Source organism: Hypanus sabinus, chromosome 4, assembly GCF_030144855.1.
Source record: "Hypanus sabinus isolate sHypSab1 chromosome 4, sHypSab1.hap1, whole genome shotgun sequence".
In the NCBI taxonomy this organism is placed as follows: Eukaryota; Metazoa; Chordata; class Chondrichthyes; order Myliobatiformes; family Dasyatidae; genus Hypanus; species Hypanus sabinus.
This window is the reverse complement of record NC_082709.1, coordinates 56,770,066-56,792,125: the sequence shown is the minus strand read 5'-3', so window position 1 is coordinate 56,792,125 and position 22,060 is coordinate 56,770,066. Positions and strand designations below refer to the sequence as shown.

The following is a 22,060-nucleotide window of genomic DNA, read 5'->3' as shown; positions in this document are numbered from 1 at the left end:
AAACTGTGGCCTCTGGTTCTGGACTCCCCCAACATCAGGAATGTGCCTCCAGCGTGTCCAATCCCTTAATAATCTTATATGTGTCAATCAGATCCCCTCTCATCCTTCTAAATTCCAGTGTATACAAGCCCAGTTTCTCCAATCTTTCAAAATATGACAGTCCCGCCATTCCAGGAATTAACCTCATGAACCTACGCTGCACTCCCTCAATAGCAAGAAAGTCCTTCCTCAAATTTGGACACCAAAACTGAACACAATACTCCAGGTGGGGTCTCACCAGGGCCCTGTACAACTACAGAAAGACCTCTTTGCTCCTATACTCAATTCCCCTTGTTATAAAGGCCAACATGCCATTAGCTTTCTTCACTGCCTACTGTACCAGCATGCTTACTTTCAGTGACCGATTAACAAGAACACCTAGATCTCGTTGTACTTCCCCTTTTCCTAACTTGACACCATTTAGATAGTAATCTGCCTTCCTGTTCTTGCCACCAAAGTGGATAACCTCACATTTATCCACATTAAACTGCATCTGCCATGCCTCTGCCCATTCACCCAACCTGTCCAAGTCACCCCGCATTCTCCTAACATCTTCCTATTTCACACTGCCACCCAGCTGTGTGTCATCAGCAAATTTGCTAATGTTACTTTTATCCCTTCATCTAAATCATTAATGTATATTGTAAACAGCTGCGGTCCCAACACCGAACCTTGTGGTACCCCACTGGTCACAGCCTGCCATTCCAAAAGGGACCCGTTAATCGCTACTCTTTGTTTCCTGTCAGCCAGCCAATTTTCAATCCATGTCAGTACTCTGCCCCCAATACCATGTGCCCTAATCTTGCCCACTAATTTCCTATGTGGGACTTTATCAAAGGCTTTCTGAAAGTCCAGGTACACTACATCCACTGGCTCTCCCTTGTCCATTTTCATAGTTACATCCTCAAAAAATTCCAGAAGATTAGTCAAGCATGATTTCCCCTTCGTAAATCCATGCTGACTTGGACCGATCCTATTACTGCTATCCAAATGTGTCACTACTTCATCTTTTATAAGTGACTCCAGCATATTCCCCACCACTGATGTCAGGCTAACTGATCAGTTTTAAGATTGCATATGGTGTACTGTCTGATACTTTGCAGTTCGGATTTGTAACCAGGCAACACATCCCACAGCATCCACACAAACGAGATTTCTCATTTTGGCTGAGACAGTGGCTGTCTTCCCCTAGACAAATGCATGCTGGCTGAACCTAGGGTTACATATTCTTAAGGATGTCGGAACAAAGCAATTATCTTATCATGGAGTGGGGCAAGGGGGTATGGTAGACAAAAATCAGGAAATGGTAGGAAAAAAAATAAGAAGCATAGAAGACAGTGATAATCAAGGATACAACCAAAAAACACTAGAAACAGTAAAACAACAAAAGGCCTTCCTGGTAATAGACTTTTTCTTCACTGGTAAAACTCCATGCTGGCCATGAGTATTAATCTTGCAGAAACCACATTTTCTTTAAAGAATGCTGCACATACCTTTTTAAAAAGGTGTGCACGCGTGTGCGGAACAGACCGATACCATTTGTTTGAGCGGTTCACTTTACAGCAATGAGTAAATTAGATGAATATCGAAGTATTAGTCTCATTGTATTTTGCTTTGATTCCTAGTGTGCAGTCTTGTTGAACCAGAGTTTATAAAGGCTAGTGTGAGAAGGTGGCAGCAGGTAACCACCTCTGGAGAAAAAATTGCCAAAAACAATCATGGTCATGGATGGAGAAATGAATACACAGATTAAAGAGAGATGGAAGACTGTAATTGCCCATGTCATATGATATGGCACAATGATAAGGGCAAGAAATTGCTGGAGGAACTTAGTGGGACAGGCAGCATCTGCAGAAGGAAATGGGTAGTCGATGTTTAGGTCAAGACTGGAAGAGTAGAGGGAAGATAGCCAGTATAAGAAGGCAAGCGGAAGAGATGGGCAATGTTAGCAAACAACAGATGGAATCAGATGAGGAAGGGTAATTGGCAAATGTTACTCCAACAATGTGTTTTTTTTTACTCTAAACTCTAGATTCCAGCTCTTTCAGTCTCTTGTGTCTCTAATACATTGTATGTTGCTTCTGTACACAATAGTCAAAGTGCTGAAGGAACTCAGCAAGTCATACAGTATTTATGGAGGGGTATAAACAATGTTTCAGACCAAGACCCTTCATCAGAACTGTAAAGAAAGGAGAAAGAAGCCAGAATAAGATGGGGGATGAAGAGTACAAGCTAACAGTTGAGACCAAGTCGGGGGGGGGGGGGGGGAAGAGAGGGTGAATTAAGCAGTTGGGAGGTGACTGGTGGAACAGGTAAAGGGCAGAAGTTTGGCACCATTTAAAAAAAACTCAGGTAGTTTAAATTAGTGATCATTTGATTTTATATTACAGTAAAATGACTTTTGTGCAATTCAGGAAGTTGAGAGTACAATTATTTCTCCATGAGGTGGAAGGATGACATGGTATTGGATCACCACCACTTGAAGTTCAATTACAGCATGACAACTCAGCCATCTATAATTGCAATATAGAATGAGCTTTGTACCAGATCATATCAAATTGGGCCCATTCTGACATCGGGTAACTAGATATGTATCCACTGGTGGAAGACCTGTTGCTCCCAGATAGGTTTCTTCTCCAAATTAGTGCCTGGAATTGACTTGTTGCATCCCAGTCATACGTAGCTGAGAGAAAATAATCTGGGATTAAAAATTGTAGGAAATAAGACTGAAGTGCTTGCTTTGCAAGCTGGCATGGACACAAATCGTCTTCTCTCCCGTCCTGTAAAAATGTTGATCCATACTACATAGCCATAAAAGTATTGTGGTTGAACACTGAAATAAAAACAAAGTGGTGGTCAAACTGCAGACAGAGTGACGTTAACCTTTGAACAGATTTAGCTTAAATATATTAATTACATTTCTAATATTGCTGCCATGTCTTTTACAAACACTTGTCTACTGTAACTTCAAATTACACAGGCGCTCTATTTGAGCTAACACACGATTTACAGAAATTTCAAGCTGTTCCAACAGTAGTTAACCACAATTTTAAAAATCTCTGATCTGTTAACACCAGGGTGACCATAGAAATAACCTTTAAAAATTGATAATCTGGTCAATGAGTGAAAAGGAAAAGATAGTGGGAAACTAGATAGAAAATTGCAGGTGTTACAAAATACAGCATAGAAAGACTAACTTTGTCAGGAGAGACTAGGCTTGTCCACATCCAGCAGAAAGAGAGCAAAGTCCTCAGACTTAATATTAAAAATGTACTATTTTTGGAATTCAATATACAGCATAATTTTAGATAGTTTTCCAAAAGGATTTGTTATCTTATAAATAAGAATAAACACTTGGCATAAGAGTTTTAAATTATTTAAATTTTTAATACTTCTTATCTACCAAGTTTCTTAATCTCCAGAATCCTATGTTCCTGATTTTTTTAAAACCCAAACTTCTATTCTGTCCAATGCTTTAATCTTTTGCTTCTGATTCTTGGATGTATTCATTCCTGTATCTTCCAATCACACTTTTTATTTAAAACTGTATCAAGTCCACTAGATAGTCACAATATTACTCTAGAGCATGAACCTAAAATAATAACTCCCTCTGTTCTCAAATCCCAATTCCAGTGCCCCATGATTCAAAACTATCCTACGCATCAGTCCTTTCAGCAACACATTTGCACTTTTGATCTGTTTCTCTCCTTACCATTTTGTATAAGACTCAGGTAACAATCCAGAGATTAAGTACAAGGTTTTTTTTTCAATGCTTTAAAAACCATGAGATGGAGACAGAAATAAACATAAAAGAAACTTGTTCCGTGGATGTGGCTGTACCTTCCAATTTCAAGGAATTTCTGCAGCACTTCATGTTTTGTTAATAGTTTTTTTTAATCCTTTCCTGTATTGTTCATTGCCTCTGCTCCAGATCAATTTAACAATTGTTGGGAATAGCTCAACTTTAAAATGTCAAATACATTTCCCCAATAAATCAAAACCATGAATACTTGCCTTCTGTATTTATGCAGATTACCTCTTGGCAACAAAGGCTTTTTCAAGACCCATTGGTCACAGGATAATGAAGTAGGATCTGAAAGAGAAATCCATATGAAAATGGAGGTCACTGCAATTTGCAAAACCAAATTTAAAGCTAGCAAGTTTGAGCTGTGCTCAGAATGCTCTTAGGATTTTGAGATCAGTAGCAAGAAAAGTTAAACATCAATATCCAAGTACATGCAATGTACTGAGGAGTAGAATGCATCATTATTATGATAGTTTCCTTCTTGATACAGTACAAAGATTGTGTATGCAATGAGGCATAATAGCACATTTTCACACTCCTAATACTAAAGGAACTCAGTGGGACAGACAGCATCTAAGGAAAGGAATAGAGAGTCGATGTTTTGGGTTGAGACCCTTCCACAAAATGCTAAGTTCCTCTAGCATTTGGTGTATGTTACCCTGGACTTCCAGAATCCACAGAAACTCTTGTGTGCATGTTATCACAGACTTGTTCATTGAAACCCGCAAAAGAATAGTCCTTATTCTGTATATCTGCAAAACTAGAGGTACTCTTCTCTCTGCCACCCGAATGCACAGTTTTACACAACTCAAACCCTACCCCCTCCTCTGGAAAGCACCTGTTTTCCTATTTATCAGGACCTACTCCTCAGTAAAGGCAAATATCCATAATGAAATTTACTACTGGCTCTACTACACCTAAGGCATCAAAGAATACAATAGTTCAAATGATCAAAACCCCAAACCTAGCACTAAGTGTGTGGCCTACCAAGGTTAAGATTCACTTACCTTGCAGCAAAGATCCATGGTCTCCTGGTTTGGCAAAATGAACTAGTTGCAGCAGGCACCTCAAAGCATAGGGAGACACCATCACTTTAAAAAACACACAACCCTCAAATCTTTTGATGAACCAATATTTGCTCACTCTCCTTGGTTATCACTGGCATTAGGTTCCGATTACTCTCAGCTAATACATTTCTGGTTTTAACTTCAAAAGGCAAGTCACATCATTCACATGTCTGATACCCAGACTCTTGAAGCAGTAATTCTATTCCATCAGGAGAGGGGAAACAATTCAAAGATATTCTCAAATTCTCCATCAAAAAAGTAAGTTTTAGACTTGCTCTCAAGACACAAGCCCAGATTGATCAAACAAGAATAGACTCCGGGAAAGCAAGATAAACCTCAAAACACTTCATCAGAACACCACCACCTACATTACTCAATCACACACTTGACAGTTAGCAAAGACATTCTCAGCCTTGGCAACTGCTTCTGGACTGGATTTGAAGCAAGTTATCCTGTGGAACATTTGAGAGATAGCTATGAATAACCAATATGCATTTTTAAACAATTTGAAAGCAAGTTCTTAAAACTCTACTATAACTTTATGGGACTGCACTAATACACCACTTTTATGGCACTGGATCACATATTGAGCTTAATAGCTTCCACTTCTTGGCCAATTACAGGAAGTAAATATTTCAAAAATCTTAAATTTAGTTTTCATTCAATTCTGAGTTCATTTTTAAAAAAAAAATTAACAGAAGCAACTTTAATGTCAATAATTAATTTTATTTAATCAGGCCCAATAAAAGAACTAACGTTGATTTATTTCTTACTCAATTTTGACATTTGTGATTCAATTTGTCCCTGCTTTTCATTAGGAAGAATGACCGTAGGAGGGTGCTTTGGGACAACCAACTAAATTGATATCAAACAATAAATCTCTGTCTTCACAGGGATATTTGGTCTCCCACACCAGTACAAACACATTATAGCATACATTTATGATAAGGAAGAACAAAGAGAAGAACATATTTATTTCACAGCTGTAACAATATCTAACAGAAGATAGAAATGTTATTTTGTCATTTTAAAATGCCTTGGGTGTTTTTTTTGAATGGCATGACTTTCAGGGGAGAGACCACACAAAAAAAAAAAATCAGAGCTGAGAACCTAGGGACCTAGTGTCACAGTCAAATGCCAGAGTTGTGGAAAAAATATATGAGGCAAAGATCATTGCACACTTACCCCCCGCCCCAATTTACAAGATAATCTTCCATCACTTCGAAAAGAAAATTGACACACACAGGTGTGGGCAATTCACAAGAAACAAATACACAATTCATCAATTTCATTTTGGAGAAATTTGTGGAAAACCCCCATCCATTTAGAATGGAAGTCAGCGTAATCACATTACTACAATAGACACAATCATAAAAAATAAATTGAATCTTCAAATAACTGTTCTGTGGAAACTCAATACCTATACAAAAATTCTCAATTTCTAAATACTCTCATACAACTCCTGCTTATTCTGAGACCTTCCACTGGTGCATTGTTGGCAGAATCACAGATGGACAAGAGGACTTACAGGAGTGAAACACACCAGCTAGCTGAGTGGGGTTGTAGCAACAACCTTGCACTCAACGTCAGTAAGACCGAAGAGCTGACTTCAGAACATGAACCAATCCTCAGAGGGATCAGAAATGGAGTGAGCAATTTCAAGTTCCTGGGTGTCAAGATCTGAGGATCTAATCTGGTCCCAACATATCGATGCAGCAATGAAGGAGCCAGACAGTGGCTGAGTTTCATCAGGAGTTTGAGGAGATTTGGTGTGTCACCTAAAATACTCAAAAACTTCTACAGATGTGCCATGGTGAGCATTCTGACAGGTTGCTTTAATATAATGGTATGACATGGGGGGGGCAGGAGAAAGGGACTGCAGAGGATCAGAAGCTACAAAAAGTTTTAAAATTAGTTAACTCCATCTTGGGTCCTAGCCTCTATAGTATCCAACACCATTACTATCAGAAAGGACATACAGAAGCCTGAAAGCACATAGGTGATTCAGGTACAGCTTCTTCTCCTCTGCCACCCGATTTCTAAATGGACATTGAACCCATGAACACTACCTTGCTACTTTTTTTTTTGCTATTTTGCAATGCTTATTTTAACTATTAGACAGACACACACTTAACACAACTCAGTTTTTTTCTCTTCATTTATTTATCATGCATTCCATTGCACTGCTATGATAAAGTTAGCAAATTTCACAACATATGCTAGTGATATTAAATTTGATTCTGATCTTCAAGGAGCAGTGCTTCAGAAAGGCTGCATCTGTAGCGACCCATTTCCTGGCACATCCGAACCGGCTCACAATTAGATAGCCTACGGGGGTTTGCGAGCACATAGCTTTGGAGCCTCTGCGCCACGGGGGGCAGGTTGAGGGAGGCTTAAAAGTGAGGCTGAGGATTTCGAATAAAGTTTTTTCCTTCGACTGCAGTTACCGACTCCGTGTCGTAATTTTAGCACTGCGTGTAGCACACCGCTACAATTGGTGACCCCGACGGTCCAAACGATTTTTGGACCAGAAATGACCGACGCCGCCTCTGTTCATGCGGTTTCATTGAAACTGCCGGGTTTCTGGACACAGCGACCGAACCTATGGTTCCAGCAAGCCGAAGCCCAATTCCACGTTCGCCGGATCACCTCAGAAGACACCCGACAACCGAGCAAGGACATTACCTGGGACGAGGAGTCCGCTGCCGCTTTCGTTCAAACGAAGGAAGCTTTGGCGAACGCCGCAATGCTAGTACATCCCAGAATGGACGCCCCTACCGCCCTCACAGTGGACGCATCTAACACGGCAGTCGGTGGGGTGCTGGAGCAACTCATCGCAGGTCGCTGGCAACCCCTGGCGTTTTTCAGCAAACACCTGCGGCCACCCGAGCTCAAGTACAGTGCTTTCGACCGGGAACTGTTGGCGCTCTACCTGGCAATCCGGCATTTCAGGTACTTCCTAGAAGGTCGGCCCTTCACCGCGTTCACGGACCACAAACCGCTTACCTTTGCGTTTACGAAAGCGTCCGACCCCTGGTCGTCCCGCCAGCAACGCCACCTGTCCTACATCTCTGAATACACGACGGATGTCCGGCACGTCTCGGGTAAGGACAATGTCGTGGCGGATGCGCTCTCTCGCCCTACCGTTCATGCCCTTTCCCAAGGGGTAGACTTTGAGGCACTGGCAGAGGCGCAGCAGGCGGATGAGGAGATTCCGAGTTACAGAACCGCAATCTCTGGTTTGCAGCTCCAGGACCTCCCCGTGGGCCCGGGTGAGAGGACCCTACTCTGTGACGTCGCCACCGGCCAGCCCCGTCCCGTCGTCCCGACAGCCTGGCAGCGCCGTGTTTTCGACTCCATTCATAACTTGGCGCATCCCTCCATCCGGACAACTGTCCGGATGGTTTCCAGCAGGTTCGTTTGGCACGGACTCTGCAAACAGGTCAGTGAATGGGCCAAAACGTGCATGCACTGCCAGACAGCAAAGGTGCAGCGGCACACCAAAGCCCCACCGCAGCAGTTCCACCCCGCCCACCGGCGTTTCGACCACATTCATGTGGATATCGTGGGCCCCCTGCCAGTGTCGCGCGGAGCGCGGCACCTCCTGACTATCGTGGACCGGTTCACAAGATGGCCAGAGGCGGTCCCGCTCACCGACACCACCTCCGAATCTTGCGCCCGAGCTCTGATCGCCACCTGGATATCTCGCTTTGGTGTACCGGCCCACATTACCTCCGACAGAGGCGCCCAGTTCACCTCCAGCCTGTGGTCAGTTATGGCCAGCCTTTTGGGGACTCAGCTGCACCACACCACTGCCTACCACCCACAGTCGAACGGGCTAGTGGAGCGTTTCCACCGTCACCTGAAGTCGGCCCTCATGGCCCGCCTGCGAGGAGCCAACTGGGCGGACGAGCTTCCCTGGGTCCTACTCGGCATCCGCACAGCGCCCAAGGACGACCTGCACGTCTCGTCAGCCGAGTTGGTATACGGCACGCCCCTGGTCGTCCCCGGGGAGTTCCTACCAGCCCTACGGGGGCAAGAGGAAGATCCCGCAGCAGTCCTGGGCAGACTACGCGAGAAGCTCGGTAACCTGGCCCCCATACCCACTTCACAGCACGGGCGGCACCCGACCTGCGTACCCAAAGACCTACAGAACTGTAAGTTTGTGTTTGTACGAAGGGGCGGGCATCGGCCGCCGCTGCAGCGGCCATACGAGGGGCCGTTTATGGTGCTCCGGAACAACGGGTCCACGTTCGTGCTGGACGTTGGGGGGAAAGAGGAGGTTTTCACGGTGGACCGCCTCAAACCGGCCCATGTGGACCTGGCGCAATCGGCCGAGTTTCCGGCACCTCGGCGCAGAGGCCGACCTCCCAAGCAGGTTCTGGCCCAGACTGTGGACATTGGGAGGTGTTTCGCCGGTTCTGGGGGGGGGGGGGTCATGTGGCGACCCATTTCCTGGCACATCCAAACCGGCTCACAATTAGATAGCCTATGGGGGTTTGCGAGCACAGAGCTTTGGAGCCTCTGCGCCACGGGGGGCTTAAAAGTGAGGCTGAGGATTTCGAATAAAGTTTTTTCCTTCGACTGCAGTTACCGACTCCGTGTCGTAATTTTAGCGCTGCGTGTAGCACACCGCTACACATCCATTATTAAGGACCACCATACCCAAGACATGCCCTCTTCTCATAGTTACCGTCAGGAAGGAGGTACAGCAGCCTGAAGGCACACAGTTAGTAATTCAAGAATAGCTTCTTCCCCTTTGCCATCTGATTCCTACATGGACACTGAACCGATGAACATTACCTCACTTTTTGTTATTGATCTTACTGTAATTGATTTTCTTAATTTTTATATAATCATGTATTTCATTGTACCGCTGCCACTAAGTTAACAAATTTCATGCAGGTGAGATTAAACCTGATTCTAGTTTAAATTGTTGTGTCCCAGCTGTCTACATGATATACAAAACACTGCAGTAAAACATGGAAAACAAGTTGTTGCCCGTGTAGCAGGCTCACCCCTCCATGCAGCTGATGAATACAAAGGAACAGAAGAGACCGATATAGTTTGGCACCAGTGGAATCGCAGAAATTGCCAGTGAGTGTTGAACTCAACTCAACCTTAAGGACTTCAACTCTGGATTTTGTTTTGGGTTTACTCCTAAAGCTTGCCCCATGAGTGGGTATAACTTCAAGGCAGTAATGGTTTGACATCAGTTTTCCTTCTCCTTGATGAGCTGCCAACCATGGCTAATGAGCCCCATCTGCCCATTTGACTGGTTTTAAGGTGGAATAACCCACCTTTGCCTCTTCTTTTCTCAGTAGAAACTGTTTCACTTGGCTTAGTAGCTAAGCCACACGTGAAGGCCAGGAGACTATTTGAGATGCATGCCATTGGGAGCATTTAATAGGTAATGGGATCTCATCTTCTCTACCACCCCCAGCTATGTTAAGGAACCCTGCTTATTTATGATCAAAATTAACACTGCATTGTACTGATTTTTTAGAATACAGCTAATGCATGTTATTTTGAAAGTACACGCTCTGGCATAACTTGTAGAAGGCTTTTTTAAAAATGACCCTTCCCAAACCTCTTAGGGTTTGTAACTCTCTTATAAGGGTTTGTATACAAACTTGGTTTGTTCACTAACTGCTAACAGCCATGTGACTCAGTGGTGACAAGGCCACCTTTCATAAACGATATATGTCTAGGGTCAGTACAATTTGGGGTTCAATAAAACAGGAATATTGAGATGTTACAATTAAAGGAACTTTGATTTGAGCGAATGCTGTGTAAATACTGCCCATACAGTTATTGGTAGCCCAGAAATGACAGATCGTATACTGTTATAAAATTATAGAGACAGTATATTTACCAAATTTTCAACTTTAACAGTTACAGAGAAAGAAAAATAAAAGGGCCATTACAGTTCAACCAGTCCAATGTGCACATAATGTTGGAGCTCATACAGGAGTAATTGGGGGTGTTAATCTTTACTCACATGCAGGGTGTGTATGTATGTATAAAAGCACCCACCAGATTCTGAACTCCCCTTGAAGACCATCCCAAATGAACTGGTTCTCTCAGGAGTATTGGCCCTTCCTCCTTGGAGCCAGTCATCTGCACAAAGCACTTCTTGCAATGGGGACACTTGTTCCAACAGCATTCTGTGGCATCCCCATTCTGCACCAGACTACTGTCCCTCAGAAACCTCTTCCCCACAGCTCTCTAGAACCTTCTCTCACATCCCACAAACCTGATTGGCTGTCACACATTCCCAAGTTAGACAACATAGCTCCTCATCTTAAGCAGAGACAAAACTTTCTTTCCAGCATTGCATACTACTTTTACAGAAAATTGCCAATATAAACTACCTCTCAGCTTTGCAGTAGAAACCTTAACCAGGGCAAAAAAGGTGATATACATATTACAAGTAGTCTTATCTACAAATTGGAATTAGCACCGTTGAATTTGATCAATTAGTAACCTGAATTTGAATTTCAAAATTATCAGGTGATATGTAAGCAATGAGGACAGTTTGCAGATAATACCACCATAGTGGGCCATATCTAAATAATTAAGACTCAGAGTGCAGGAAGGAGAGCTTAGTGACATGATAACAGCCTTTCCTTCAATGTGAGCAAAGAAAGATAGCTGGTTATTTACTTCAGAAATAGGGATGGGGATGGGGCACATGCTTCTATCTTTATCTAACTTTTAGTACTGAGGTTGAGAACTTCATTTTCTTGGGAGTGAACATCACCAAGTTTATACTCATCCAACCATATAACTGCCATGGTCAAGAAAGCTCACCACTGCCTCTACTTCAGGAGGATGACATCTCTTTATTAACCAAATTTTTAAAATCGCTGCAGAAAGCATCTTATCTGGTTGCATCATGACTAGGTATAGCAACTATTATGACTGACTACAAGAAACTACAGAGTTGTGTTGAGCTGTGTCATGGAAACCAGCTTCTGCTCTATAAGTACTCACTACTTCTCACTGCCTCAGTAAAGCAGTCAGCATAATCAAAGGCCCTACCCATCGCACACAATCCATCTTCTCCCCTACTTCACTGAGCTGAAGATAAAAGTTTAAAGCACAAAACAACAGGCTCAAGGACAAGTCGTACTCTGCTGTTATACAACTATTGAATGGTTCCCTAGTACAAGATGTAAAGTTGAACTCATTCTTCCTCCTTATGATCTTGTTTAGCTACACTCTCTCTGCAGCTATTAAACTGCATTCTGCATTCTGTTACCATCTTACCTCAGTGCACTGTGTCATGATTTGATATGTATGAACTGTATACAAGTCTTCACTGTGCCTCAGTGCATGTGACAATGAACCAATTCTAGTACAATGTAAGATGTACAGAAGTGAGGCAGATCAAAATAACATTAGAGATCAGGTAAAGTGCTTGGACTTTAATGAAAAAGCAAAACTCTGACAAATTATTCACACTTATTCAGTCAATTCATTATTTTCTGTTTTAAAGCAGATTCATAACAAACTGACATTCATTGGATTAATGATCTAAACCTTTATATTAGCAGCACAATGTGTCTATGACAGGTGCTTTAGATTTCTGTCACTAGAAGTATACTGGCCTGCATCTAAAGTACCTGTCATTGTGGCTTTAAAACTCAGGTGGACTTAAAATAGATTGGCAGCAGGATGGGACTTAAAAGAGTGAAGTCAGTGAGAAGACGGGTACATTTCGCAACCAAAGAGTGTAAGCTTAACAATGAGGATAGCTATGATTACAGAAAAAGGAGAGATTTTTCAAAATTAAATTGCATTTATTTCAATGTACACAGCTTAACAGGTAAGGCAGATGAACTGAGGACATGGATTAGCTCCAGCGTCTGGAATATTGTGGCCAATACAGAAACCTGGCTGAGAGAAGGGCAGGACTGGCAGCTCAGTGTTGTGGAGCACTGATGCTTTAGGCATTAGTGAGGAACAGGTAAGGGTAGAAGGGCAGTTGCCTTTTTGATAAAGGAGGACATAACTGGTGTGCATAGAGAGGATATACTACAGTGATCAACTAATGAGGTCATTTGGGTACAAATTAGATGTCGCAAGGGGATGGTCAGCTTATATTATAGTATTCCCAATAGTCAGTGGGAACCGGAGGAGCAGAAGTGTAGAGAAATTGCACAGTTATGAGAATAGGAGGGTAGTGGTTGTTCTATAGCATGAGCTGCCTCTAGTGCAAAGGCCTGAATGGGGTTAAATTTGTGCAATGCATTCAAATGTTTCCTCACCCAATATATAGCAATACCCACTCAGGAAGGAAAAAATACTGGACCTCCTCGTAGGAAATGAGGTGGGCCAAGAAACTGAAGAACAGCTTTGGATCACAAGCATTATCAGGAAGGAGGTGTTTGCAGCTTCGAAGTCCATTGAGGTGGGCAAATGCCCATGCTTGACCAAGTGCACCCCTAAATATTATGGGAGGCCAGGGAGGAAGTGATATTTGCTTTGTTGTTAGCCCCCAAGTACAACTACAGACTAGATGGTGGCTAATGACTAGAAAGGCAGCAAGGTCAGACTGGGGAACTATAGGCCAGCAAGCCTCGACTTCAGTTGTCGGGAGCAACACGTACAACACGCTGGAGGAACTCAGCAGGTCAGGCAGCATCTGTGGAAATGAGCGGTCAACGTTTCGGTCCGAGACCCTTCGTCAGGACTGAAGAGGGAGGGGCCAGGGGCCCTATAAAGAAGGTGAGGGAAGGGTGGAAAGAAGGCTGGTAGGTGCCAGATGAAAAACCGATAAGAGGAAAGATCAAGGGGTGAGGGAGAGGATAGGCAGGAAAGGTGAAGGAGGAATGTAAGGGGAAAGCGCTATGTGTAGTAGAAGAAGGCAGAATCATGAGAGAGGTGATTGGCAGCTGGAGGAGGAGACAGAGTGAAATTGGGATGAGGGAAGGGAGAGTGAGGGAATTACTGGAAGTTGGAGAATCACTGCCATGATGAGGCCAAACTCAGGTTGGAGAAGCAACACCTCATATACTGTCTGGGTCGTCTCCAGCCCCTTGGCATGAACATTGAATTCTCCAACTTCTGGTACTAGGGAACCATTCAATAGTTGTATAACAGCAGAGTACAACTTGTCCTTGAGCCTGCTGTTTTGTGCTTTAAACTTTTATCTTCAGCTCAGTGAAGTAGGGGAGAAGATGGATTGTGTGCGATGGGGAGGGCCTTTGATTATGCTGACTACTGAAGCAGTGAGTCGTAGTGAGTACTTGTGGAGCAGAGGCTGGTTTCCATGACACAGCTCAACACAACTCTGTAGTTTCTTGTAGTCATAGTCATAATAGTTGCTATACCTAGTCATGATGCAACCAGATAAGATGTTTTCTGCAGCGATTTTTAATGCTGACCTGGAAGTTCAGGTTGCATGGAATTCAGGGGAACAAACAAGATGGATTCAGAATTATCTTAATGACAAGAAGCAAATACTGATGGTTGAAGACCAATTCTCTGACCGGAGGCTTGTGATTAGTGGCAACTCAACTATTACATACATAAATGATCTGAATATGAATGTACATGGCACAATTAGCAAGTTTACCAGTGATACTAAATTAGGGGGTCTTGTTGAAAGTGAAACAGGTTACAGTGAATTGTAAGGAGGTCTTGATTAGCTAGGGAGATGAGATAAAGAATGAAAAATAGATTTCAACTTAGATACATTTTAGACATTCAAACCAAGGTAGGACTTGTCACTGCCCCGCCATTCACTCTACAAGTGTTGTGGAAGAGAGGGACCTGGGAGTTCAATTGCACAGTTCACTGAAAGCAGCCATGCAATTAGGATGGTGGAGAAGGCATTTAGCATGCTGGCCTTCATCAATCAAGGTATCAAATATAGGAGTATAAACATTATGTTTCAGTTATACAAGTTGTTGGTGAGGCAGCACTTGGGAGTATTGCGTATAGTTTTGGTCACTCTGTTACAGAAAAGACTGTCAAACTGCAAAGGATATAGCAGAGAGGATTCTGCCTGGACTAGAGGGTCAGACAGAGGTTGGCCATGTTGTATCTTTGTTCTCTGGAACACGGTAAAATGAGGGGTGTCCTCAGAAATTTATAAAAATCACAAGGGCCACGGATAAGGTCTTTCCCCAGGGTTGGGAAGTCCAAATATAGAGGATGCAAATATAAGATAATAGGGGAGGGTATAAAAGAGATCCAAGAGGGAACTTCATTACTCACTGAAGAGTACATGGAATGATCTGCCAGAGGAAGTGGTTGAGCCAGATACATTTACAACATTTAAGAGGTATTTGGTTAAGTACACAGAGGATTTTGGGCCAATTGAGGGCAACTGGGACTAGCAGAGATGATGTTGTGGCCGACTTGAGCCAAAGTTCTTCTTTCCATGCAGTAATATTATATGACTCTGAGAGTGGAATATAGTCAAACAAATTTCTTATTTAGAAACTTCCTGTAAGAAACAGGTCTGCATACCCGGTTCATTAATGTATATAATTCATTTTTTAAAAAAAGGATTGTCTGGTCATTACAGCAAATGATGTATTCCTTTTTACTGCAGATGGGGATGAGATTGTCAAAGCCAGAAGTAAAATTGGAAACATTTTCTTCTTTCTCACTGACTACCACTACCTTCACTGTCATATATTCTTTCATTGTACTTTGTTAAAGAAGAAAGAAAGGATGGGAGTGCGAGATAGGGAGAAGGGTTATGGTGTAATTATCCTACCATAAAGCTTCTTCTTGCTTGACCCATGTTGCTTTTTCCTGGGACCCCTTTTATTTGCCGTTTTCCAAAACATTTTTGAGCATTCTTCACAGGTAACTGTTTCTCTGTAATCTTCTCCAGAGCTAATGGAGATGGATTCATCATCATGCAAGGCTTCAGAAGTTTTTCCTTCATCAACAGATGTGGGGCTTGAACTTGTGTGGAGAATTTGTGGCATTAAGGCAGAAAAGCCTGTTTCAGTGTTTGACTCTGCCTTATCCAAAAATGTGTCAAGTTTTACATTGTGAGTTTCAGCAGAGATTTTTGCAGTTTCAGTTGTGGTACTGCAGACTCCAGCAATGGCCACATTATTGCTGCTGTCCTTCAGCATTACATGGTCAGAATGAATGGAAGGCTTTGTTTTATGGATGTCTTTAGAAGGAAGTTTTTTGCTTATTTGGGAGAAATTCTGCAATGCTACAAATTTGCCACAACCTTTATGTGTAGTAATGGAAGCACGATATTTCTCCTTCATAGTGACATTTTCAGCTCCTTTCTCTTGGCTGCTAAACAGAGACTTATACCTGTAACAAAAATAAACAAAAAAAATCAAACTTCTAAACAAAAAAGCAGCATTGTGAATTGCTTCTGAACTGCTTCCAATGTTGGTAGATTCTTTCTTAACGGGAACTAAAACAGCCCATAGTGATGTGGCCTCACCACTCTGTACAAATGCAACAATATTTAACTATTATTTTAAATCTCTGAACCCCCTAACAATGTACCCTTTGCTTTCTAAAACACTTATCAGATGTAACAAGTAATTATTTTATGGATAAGACAGATCTCAAGTTTTGCAATTTTTCTGTTTAGACAAAATCCGGTCTTCAGATCCTTCCAACCAGTATATGACCAGTTTCCTATGTTAAACTGAAATTTGACTAGTTTCACCTGCTGACTCAACCTATCTGTACCCTATTGCAGTGTTCCAATATCCTCAAGCAGCATGCCCTCCCACCTTTAATGTTAGCAGTAAATTTAGATACCTTAGACACCAAAGTCATTAATAAAATAAATAATTGAATTCCTAGGACTAATCCTTAGGGCACATAGCTGGTTACATAACTTTGTATTCTCTATTTTTTGCTTTAATAGTTTCTTTGATCACCCTTCTTGCAGAATTCCTCTTTCTGATTGGGATATAGAGCATAAAAAAAAACTTGTAAGGATCACCAAAATCAACATTTACTTTGTAATTTAAAAAAAATGGTCCCTGGGAAATTAAGTCATATTGTAAATGAGAAACCAATGGCAGGCCTGGGATAATTACACTGTTCCATTATTTACAGCAGCTGAACATGACAGCCAAGCAAATAGGAAATCAACCACCAATTCCGTAAAATGAAATATGCTATGAATGTAGGCAAAGGAATAAAATAATGTTGAGAAATAATGTTAAAATTTGGGGAAGGAAGGCTGAGGATCTGAGTGGGTGTGTGGTGGGAGCCATTTTGATTTTTTCTTCTTCTCATCAGAGTTAAGAGAGGCAGGACTATGCAGGCATGTGACGTTGGACAGTGAAGCGCGGAAGATTTAAAAGGAACACAGCCTTATACAGCGGGCAGCGGAGTGAGCCGGGAGTAGAGTGAAGACTTAAGGGCTTTGGCTCAACGGGCGAGGCAAGGTAGGTTTAGGTTTCAGTTTTTCCTGTTATTTGAAGAAAGGGGGAAGTAGGAGTGTGAGGGCAGCTTGTTGCTCTCGGTATCAGATATGGGAGGTCCTGGAGTATCCTAGCCTCCTGGACGTCCACATTTGTGCCAAGTGCGCTGAGCTGAAGCTCCTAAGGGACCATGTTAGAGAACTGGAGCTGCAGCTCGATGACCTTCATCTGGTCAGGGAGAATGAGAAGTTGATAGAGAGGAGTTACAGTCAGGTGGTCACACCGAGGCCACGGGAAGCAGACAAGTGGGTCACGGTTAGGAGGGGGAAGGGGAAGAGTCAGGTACTAGAGAGTATCCCAGTGACTGTACCCCTTGACAATAAGTACTCCTGTTTGAGAACTGTTGGGCGGGGGGGGGGGGGGGGGGGGGGGAGAGACAGCCTACCTGGGGGAAGCAATAGTGGCTGTGCCTCTGGCATAGAGTCCAGCCCTGTAGCTCAGAAGGGTAGGGGAAGGAAGAGGAAGGCAGTAGTAATAGGGGACTCGATAGTTAGGGGGTCAGATAGGCGATTCTGTAGATGCAGTCAGGATGGTAGTTTGCCTCCCTGGTGCCAGGGTCTGGGATGTTTCTGATCGCATCCAAGATAACCTGAAGTGGGAGGGTGAGGAGCCAGAGATTGTGGTACATATAGGTATTAATGACATAGGTAGGAAAAAGGAAGAGGTCCTGAAAGGAGAATATAGGGAGTTAGGAAGGGAGTTGAGAAGAAGGACCGCAAAGGTAGTAATCTTGGGATTACTGCCTTTGCCATGTGACAGTGAGAGTAGGAATGGAAGGAGGTGGAGGATAAATGCATGGCTGACGGATTGGAGCAGGAGGCAGGGATTCAAGTTTCTGGATCATTGGGACCTCTTTTGGGGCAGGTGTGACCTGTACAAAAAGGACGGGTTGCACTTGAATCCTAGGGGGATCAATATCCTAGCGGGGAGATTTGTGAAGACTACTGGGGAGACTTTAAACTAGAATGGTTGGGGGGTGGGAATCAAAGTGAAGAGACTAGGAGAGAGGAGGTTAGTTCACAAATAGAGAAAGCTGGCAGACAGTGTGTAAGGGAGGATAGGCAGGTGACAGAGAAGGGGAGCACACAGACCGAAGATGTAGGGGAGAAGGAAGTAAAAGATAGTAAAGTTGTTTGCACCATTAGGGATAAACAGAGTAGGAGGTGGAGAGTTTCTTAAAAGCATCTATTTTAATGCTAGGAGCATTGTAAGAAAGGTGGATGAGCTTAGAGCATGGATTGATACATAGAAATATGATGTTGTAGCTATCAGTGAAACAAGGTTGCTGGAGGGGTTGCTGGAACTAAATATTCCTGGATTTCATTGCTTCAGGTGTGATAGAATCGGAGGGGCAAGAGGGGGAGGTGTTGCATTGCTTGTCAGAGAAAATATTACAGCGATTCTTTGGCAAGATAGATTAGAGGGCTCATCTAGGGAGACTATTTGGGTGGAATTGAGGAATGGGGAAGATGTAGTAACACTTATAGGGTTGTATTATAGACTACCTAATGGGGAGCGAGAATTGGAGGAGTAAATTTGTAGGGAGATAGCAGATATTTGTAGTAAGCACAAGGTTGTGATTGTGGGAGATTTTAATTTTCCACACATAGACTGGGAAGCCCATTCTGTAAAAGGGCTGGATGGTTTGGAGTTTGTAACATGCGTGCAGTATAGTTTTTTGCAGCAATACATAGAGGTACCAACTAGAGAAGGGGCAGTGTTGGATCTCCTGTTAGGGAATGAGATAGGTCAGATGACAGAGGTATGTGTTGGGGAGAACTTCGGGTCCAGTGATCACAATGTCATTAGTTTCAATATAATTATGGAGAAGAATAAGACTGGACCCAGGGTAGAGATTTTTGATTGGAGAAAGGCTAACTTTGAGGAGATGTGAAAGGATTTAGGAGGAGTGGATTGGGACAATTTGTTTTATGGGAAGGATGTAATAGAGAAATGGAGGTCATTTAAAGGTGAAATTTTGAGGGTACAGTATCTTTATGTTCCTGTTAGGTTGAAAGGAAAGGTTAAAAGTTTGAGAGCGCCATGGTTTTCAAGGGATATTGGAAACTTGGTTCGGAAAAAGAGGGAGATCTACAATAAATATAGGCAGCATGGAGTAAATGAGGTGCTCGAGGAATATAAAGAATGTAAAAAAGAATCTTAAGAAATAAATTAGAAAAGCTAAAAGATGATACGAGGTTGCTTTGGCAAGTAAGGTGAAAATAAATCCAAATAAATCCAGTTATATTAATAGCAAAAGGATAGCGAAGGATAAAATTGGTCCCTTAGAGAATCAGAGTGGACAGCTATGTGCAGAGGCAAAAGAGATGGGGGAGATTTTGAACAATTTCTTTTCTTCGGTATTCACTAAGGAGAAGGATATTGAATTGTGTAAGGTAAGGGAAACAAGTAGGGTAGTTAAGGAAAATATGATGATTAAAGAAGAGGAAGTGCTTGCGCTTTTAAAGAATATAAAAGTGGATAAATCTCCTGACAGGATATTCCCTAGGACCTTGAGGGAAGTTAATGTAGAAATAGCAGGGGCTCTGACAGAAATATTTCAAATGTCATTAGGGACGGGGATGTTGCTGGAGGATTGGCATATTGCTCATGTGGTTCCATTGCTTAAAAAGGGTGCTGAGAGTTAACCCAGCAATTATCGGCCTGTAAGTTTGACGTCAGTGGTGGGTAAATTAATGGAAAGTATTCTTAGAGATGGTATACTTAATTATCTGGATAGACAGGGTCTGATTAGGAATAGTCGGTATGGATTTGTGCGTGGAAGGTCATGTCTGATAAATCCTATTGAATTTTTTGAAGAGGTTACTAGGAAAGTTGACGAGGGTAAAGCAGTGGATGTTGTCTATATGGACTTCAGTAAGGCCTTTGACAAGGTTCGGAAGGTTAGTTAGGAAGGTTCAATCGTTAGGTATTAATATTGAAGTAGTAAAATGGATTCAACAGTGGCAGGATGGGAGATGCCAGATAACTGTTTGGAGGCCGGTGACTAGTGGTGTGCCTCAGGGATCTATATTGGGTCCAATGTTGTTTGTCATATACATTAATGATCTGGATGATGGGGTGGTAAATTGGATTAGTAAGTATGCAGATGATACTAAGATAGGTGGTGTTGTGGATAATGAAGTAGGTTTTCAAAGCCTGCAGAGAGATTTATGCCTGTTAGAAGAGTGGGCTGAAAGATGGCAGATGGAGTTTAATGCTGATAAGTGTGAGGTGCTACATTTTGGTAGGACTAATCAAAATAGGACATAGATGGTAAATGGTAGGGCATTGAGGAATGCAGTAGAAGAGTGATCTAGGAATAATGGTGCATAGTTCCCTGAAGGTGGAATCTCATGTGGATAAGGTGGTGAAGGAAAGCTTCTGGTATGCTGGGCATTTATAAATCAGAGCATTGAGTATAGGAGTTGGGATGTAATGTTAAAATTGTACAAGGCATTGGTGAGGCCAAATTTGGAGTATTGTGTACAGTTCTGGTCACCGAATTATAGGAAAGATGTCAACAAAATAAAGAGAGTACAGAGGAGATTTACTAGAATATTAACTGGGTTTCAACACCTAAGCTACAGAGAAATTTTGAACAAGTTAGGTCTTTATTCTTTGTAGTGTTGAAGGTTGAGGGGGGACTTGACAGAGGTATTTAAAATTATGAGGGGGATAGATAGAGTTGACGTGGATCGGCTTTTTCCATTGAGAGTAGGGGAGATTCAAACAAGGAGGACATGATTTGAGAGATAAGGGGCAAAAGATTAGGGGTAACACAAGGGGGAACTTCTTTACTCAGAGAGTGGGTAGCTGTATGGAACGGAGCTTCCAGTAGAAGTGGTAGAGGCAGGTTCGATTTAGTCATTTAAAAAATAAATTGGATAGGTATACGGACAGGTAAGGAATGGAGGGTTATGGGCTGAGTGCGGGTGGGTGGGATTAGGTGAGAGTAAGCTTCGGCATGGACTAGAAGGGCCAAGATGGACTGTTTCCGTGCTGTAAGTGTTATATGGTTACATATGAAAGTCTAAAGGAAAATATTTTTTTTTAACTCATCCAAACTTGTGGAGTCTGGAGGTGGCCGAAGATTACTTCATTCTAATTTTATACTGGTGAAGTTGTCTTTTGAAACGAAAGTCGTGATGCTTCATTTTGTCTTGTTTCAGTATACTAAGATGATTTTCACTCTCACTGCAGGATGATTTGAGTGCAGTACCACTATATTTTACAGCACCATATTTAAACTGTTCATAAAGCTCTGTTACCACTTAAACATAAAAATAAGGAAAAGGAAACCCAGACAAGCCTTGAAGTCAATATTTCTGATCCATTCGTCCTATCCGAAGACAAGGTCAAGGGTGGAGTATGATAACACAGCAGATATTCTCAGCTCATTTGTAATGCTTACTGCTTTGCACTGACGTATTACAATAAAACATCCAAAGATAACTCAAATTTCCCGTCACGTAACCAGGTAAGAACGTTCACACCGCCTGGAAATTACATAGTGTGTTACATCAAACCATGAAGCCTAAATTTTAAAATTCTTACAGTTCTTGAAAGGCGTTCTCAAACTCCGGCTGGCTTTGCTGCAAACTGCCAACATGCAGTTTCTGCATCATCTTTCGGTTCCCGGCGAGCGGCCGGCACTGCGCCGAACCCGCACCAGCTCTCCATGGCAGCCCGGGGCTGGGGCCGGGGCCCGGGCC

At 42.6% G+C, this 22,060-nt stretch overlaps 1 protein-coding gene across 7 annotated transcripts in view; it reads right to left on the bottom strand.

The window, feature by feature from the left end:
• Window positions 1-22,060, bottom strand: part of si:ch211-227n13.3 (uncharacterized) — a 40,257-nt gene that overhangs the window by 10,229 nt on the left and 7,968 nt on the right. For 6 of the 7 annotated variants that reach the window (XM_059967119.1, XM_059967121.1, XM_059967120.1 and 3 more), the window contains 3 exons: window positions 21,903-22,060; window positions 15,647-16,209; window positions 4,050-4,132 (listed from right to left, as the gene is read on the bottom strand). In XM_059967119.1, coding sequence (XP_059823102.1) covers window positions 4,050-4,132; window positions 15,647-16,209; window positions 21,903-22,060 — 804 coding nt within the window. Of the gene's footprint in view, window positions 1-2,305; window positions 2,873-4,049; window positions 4,133-15,646; window positions 16,210-21,902 lie in introns of those variants that run through there. The other variant, XM_059967126.1, reaches the window with a different exon arrangement.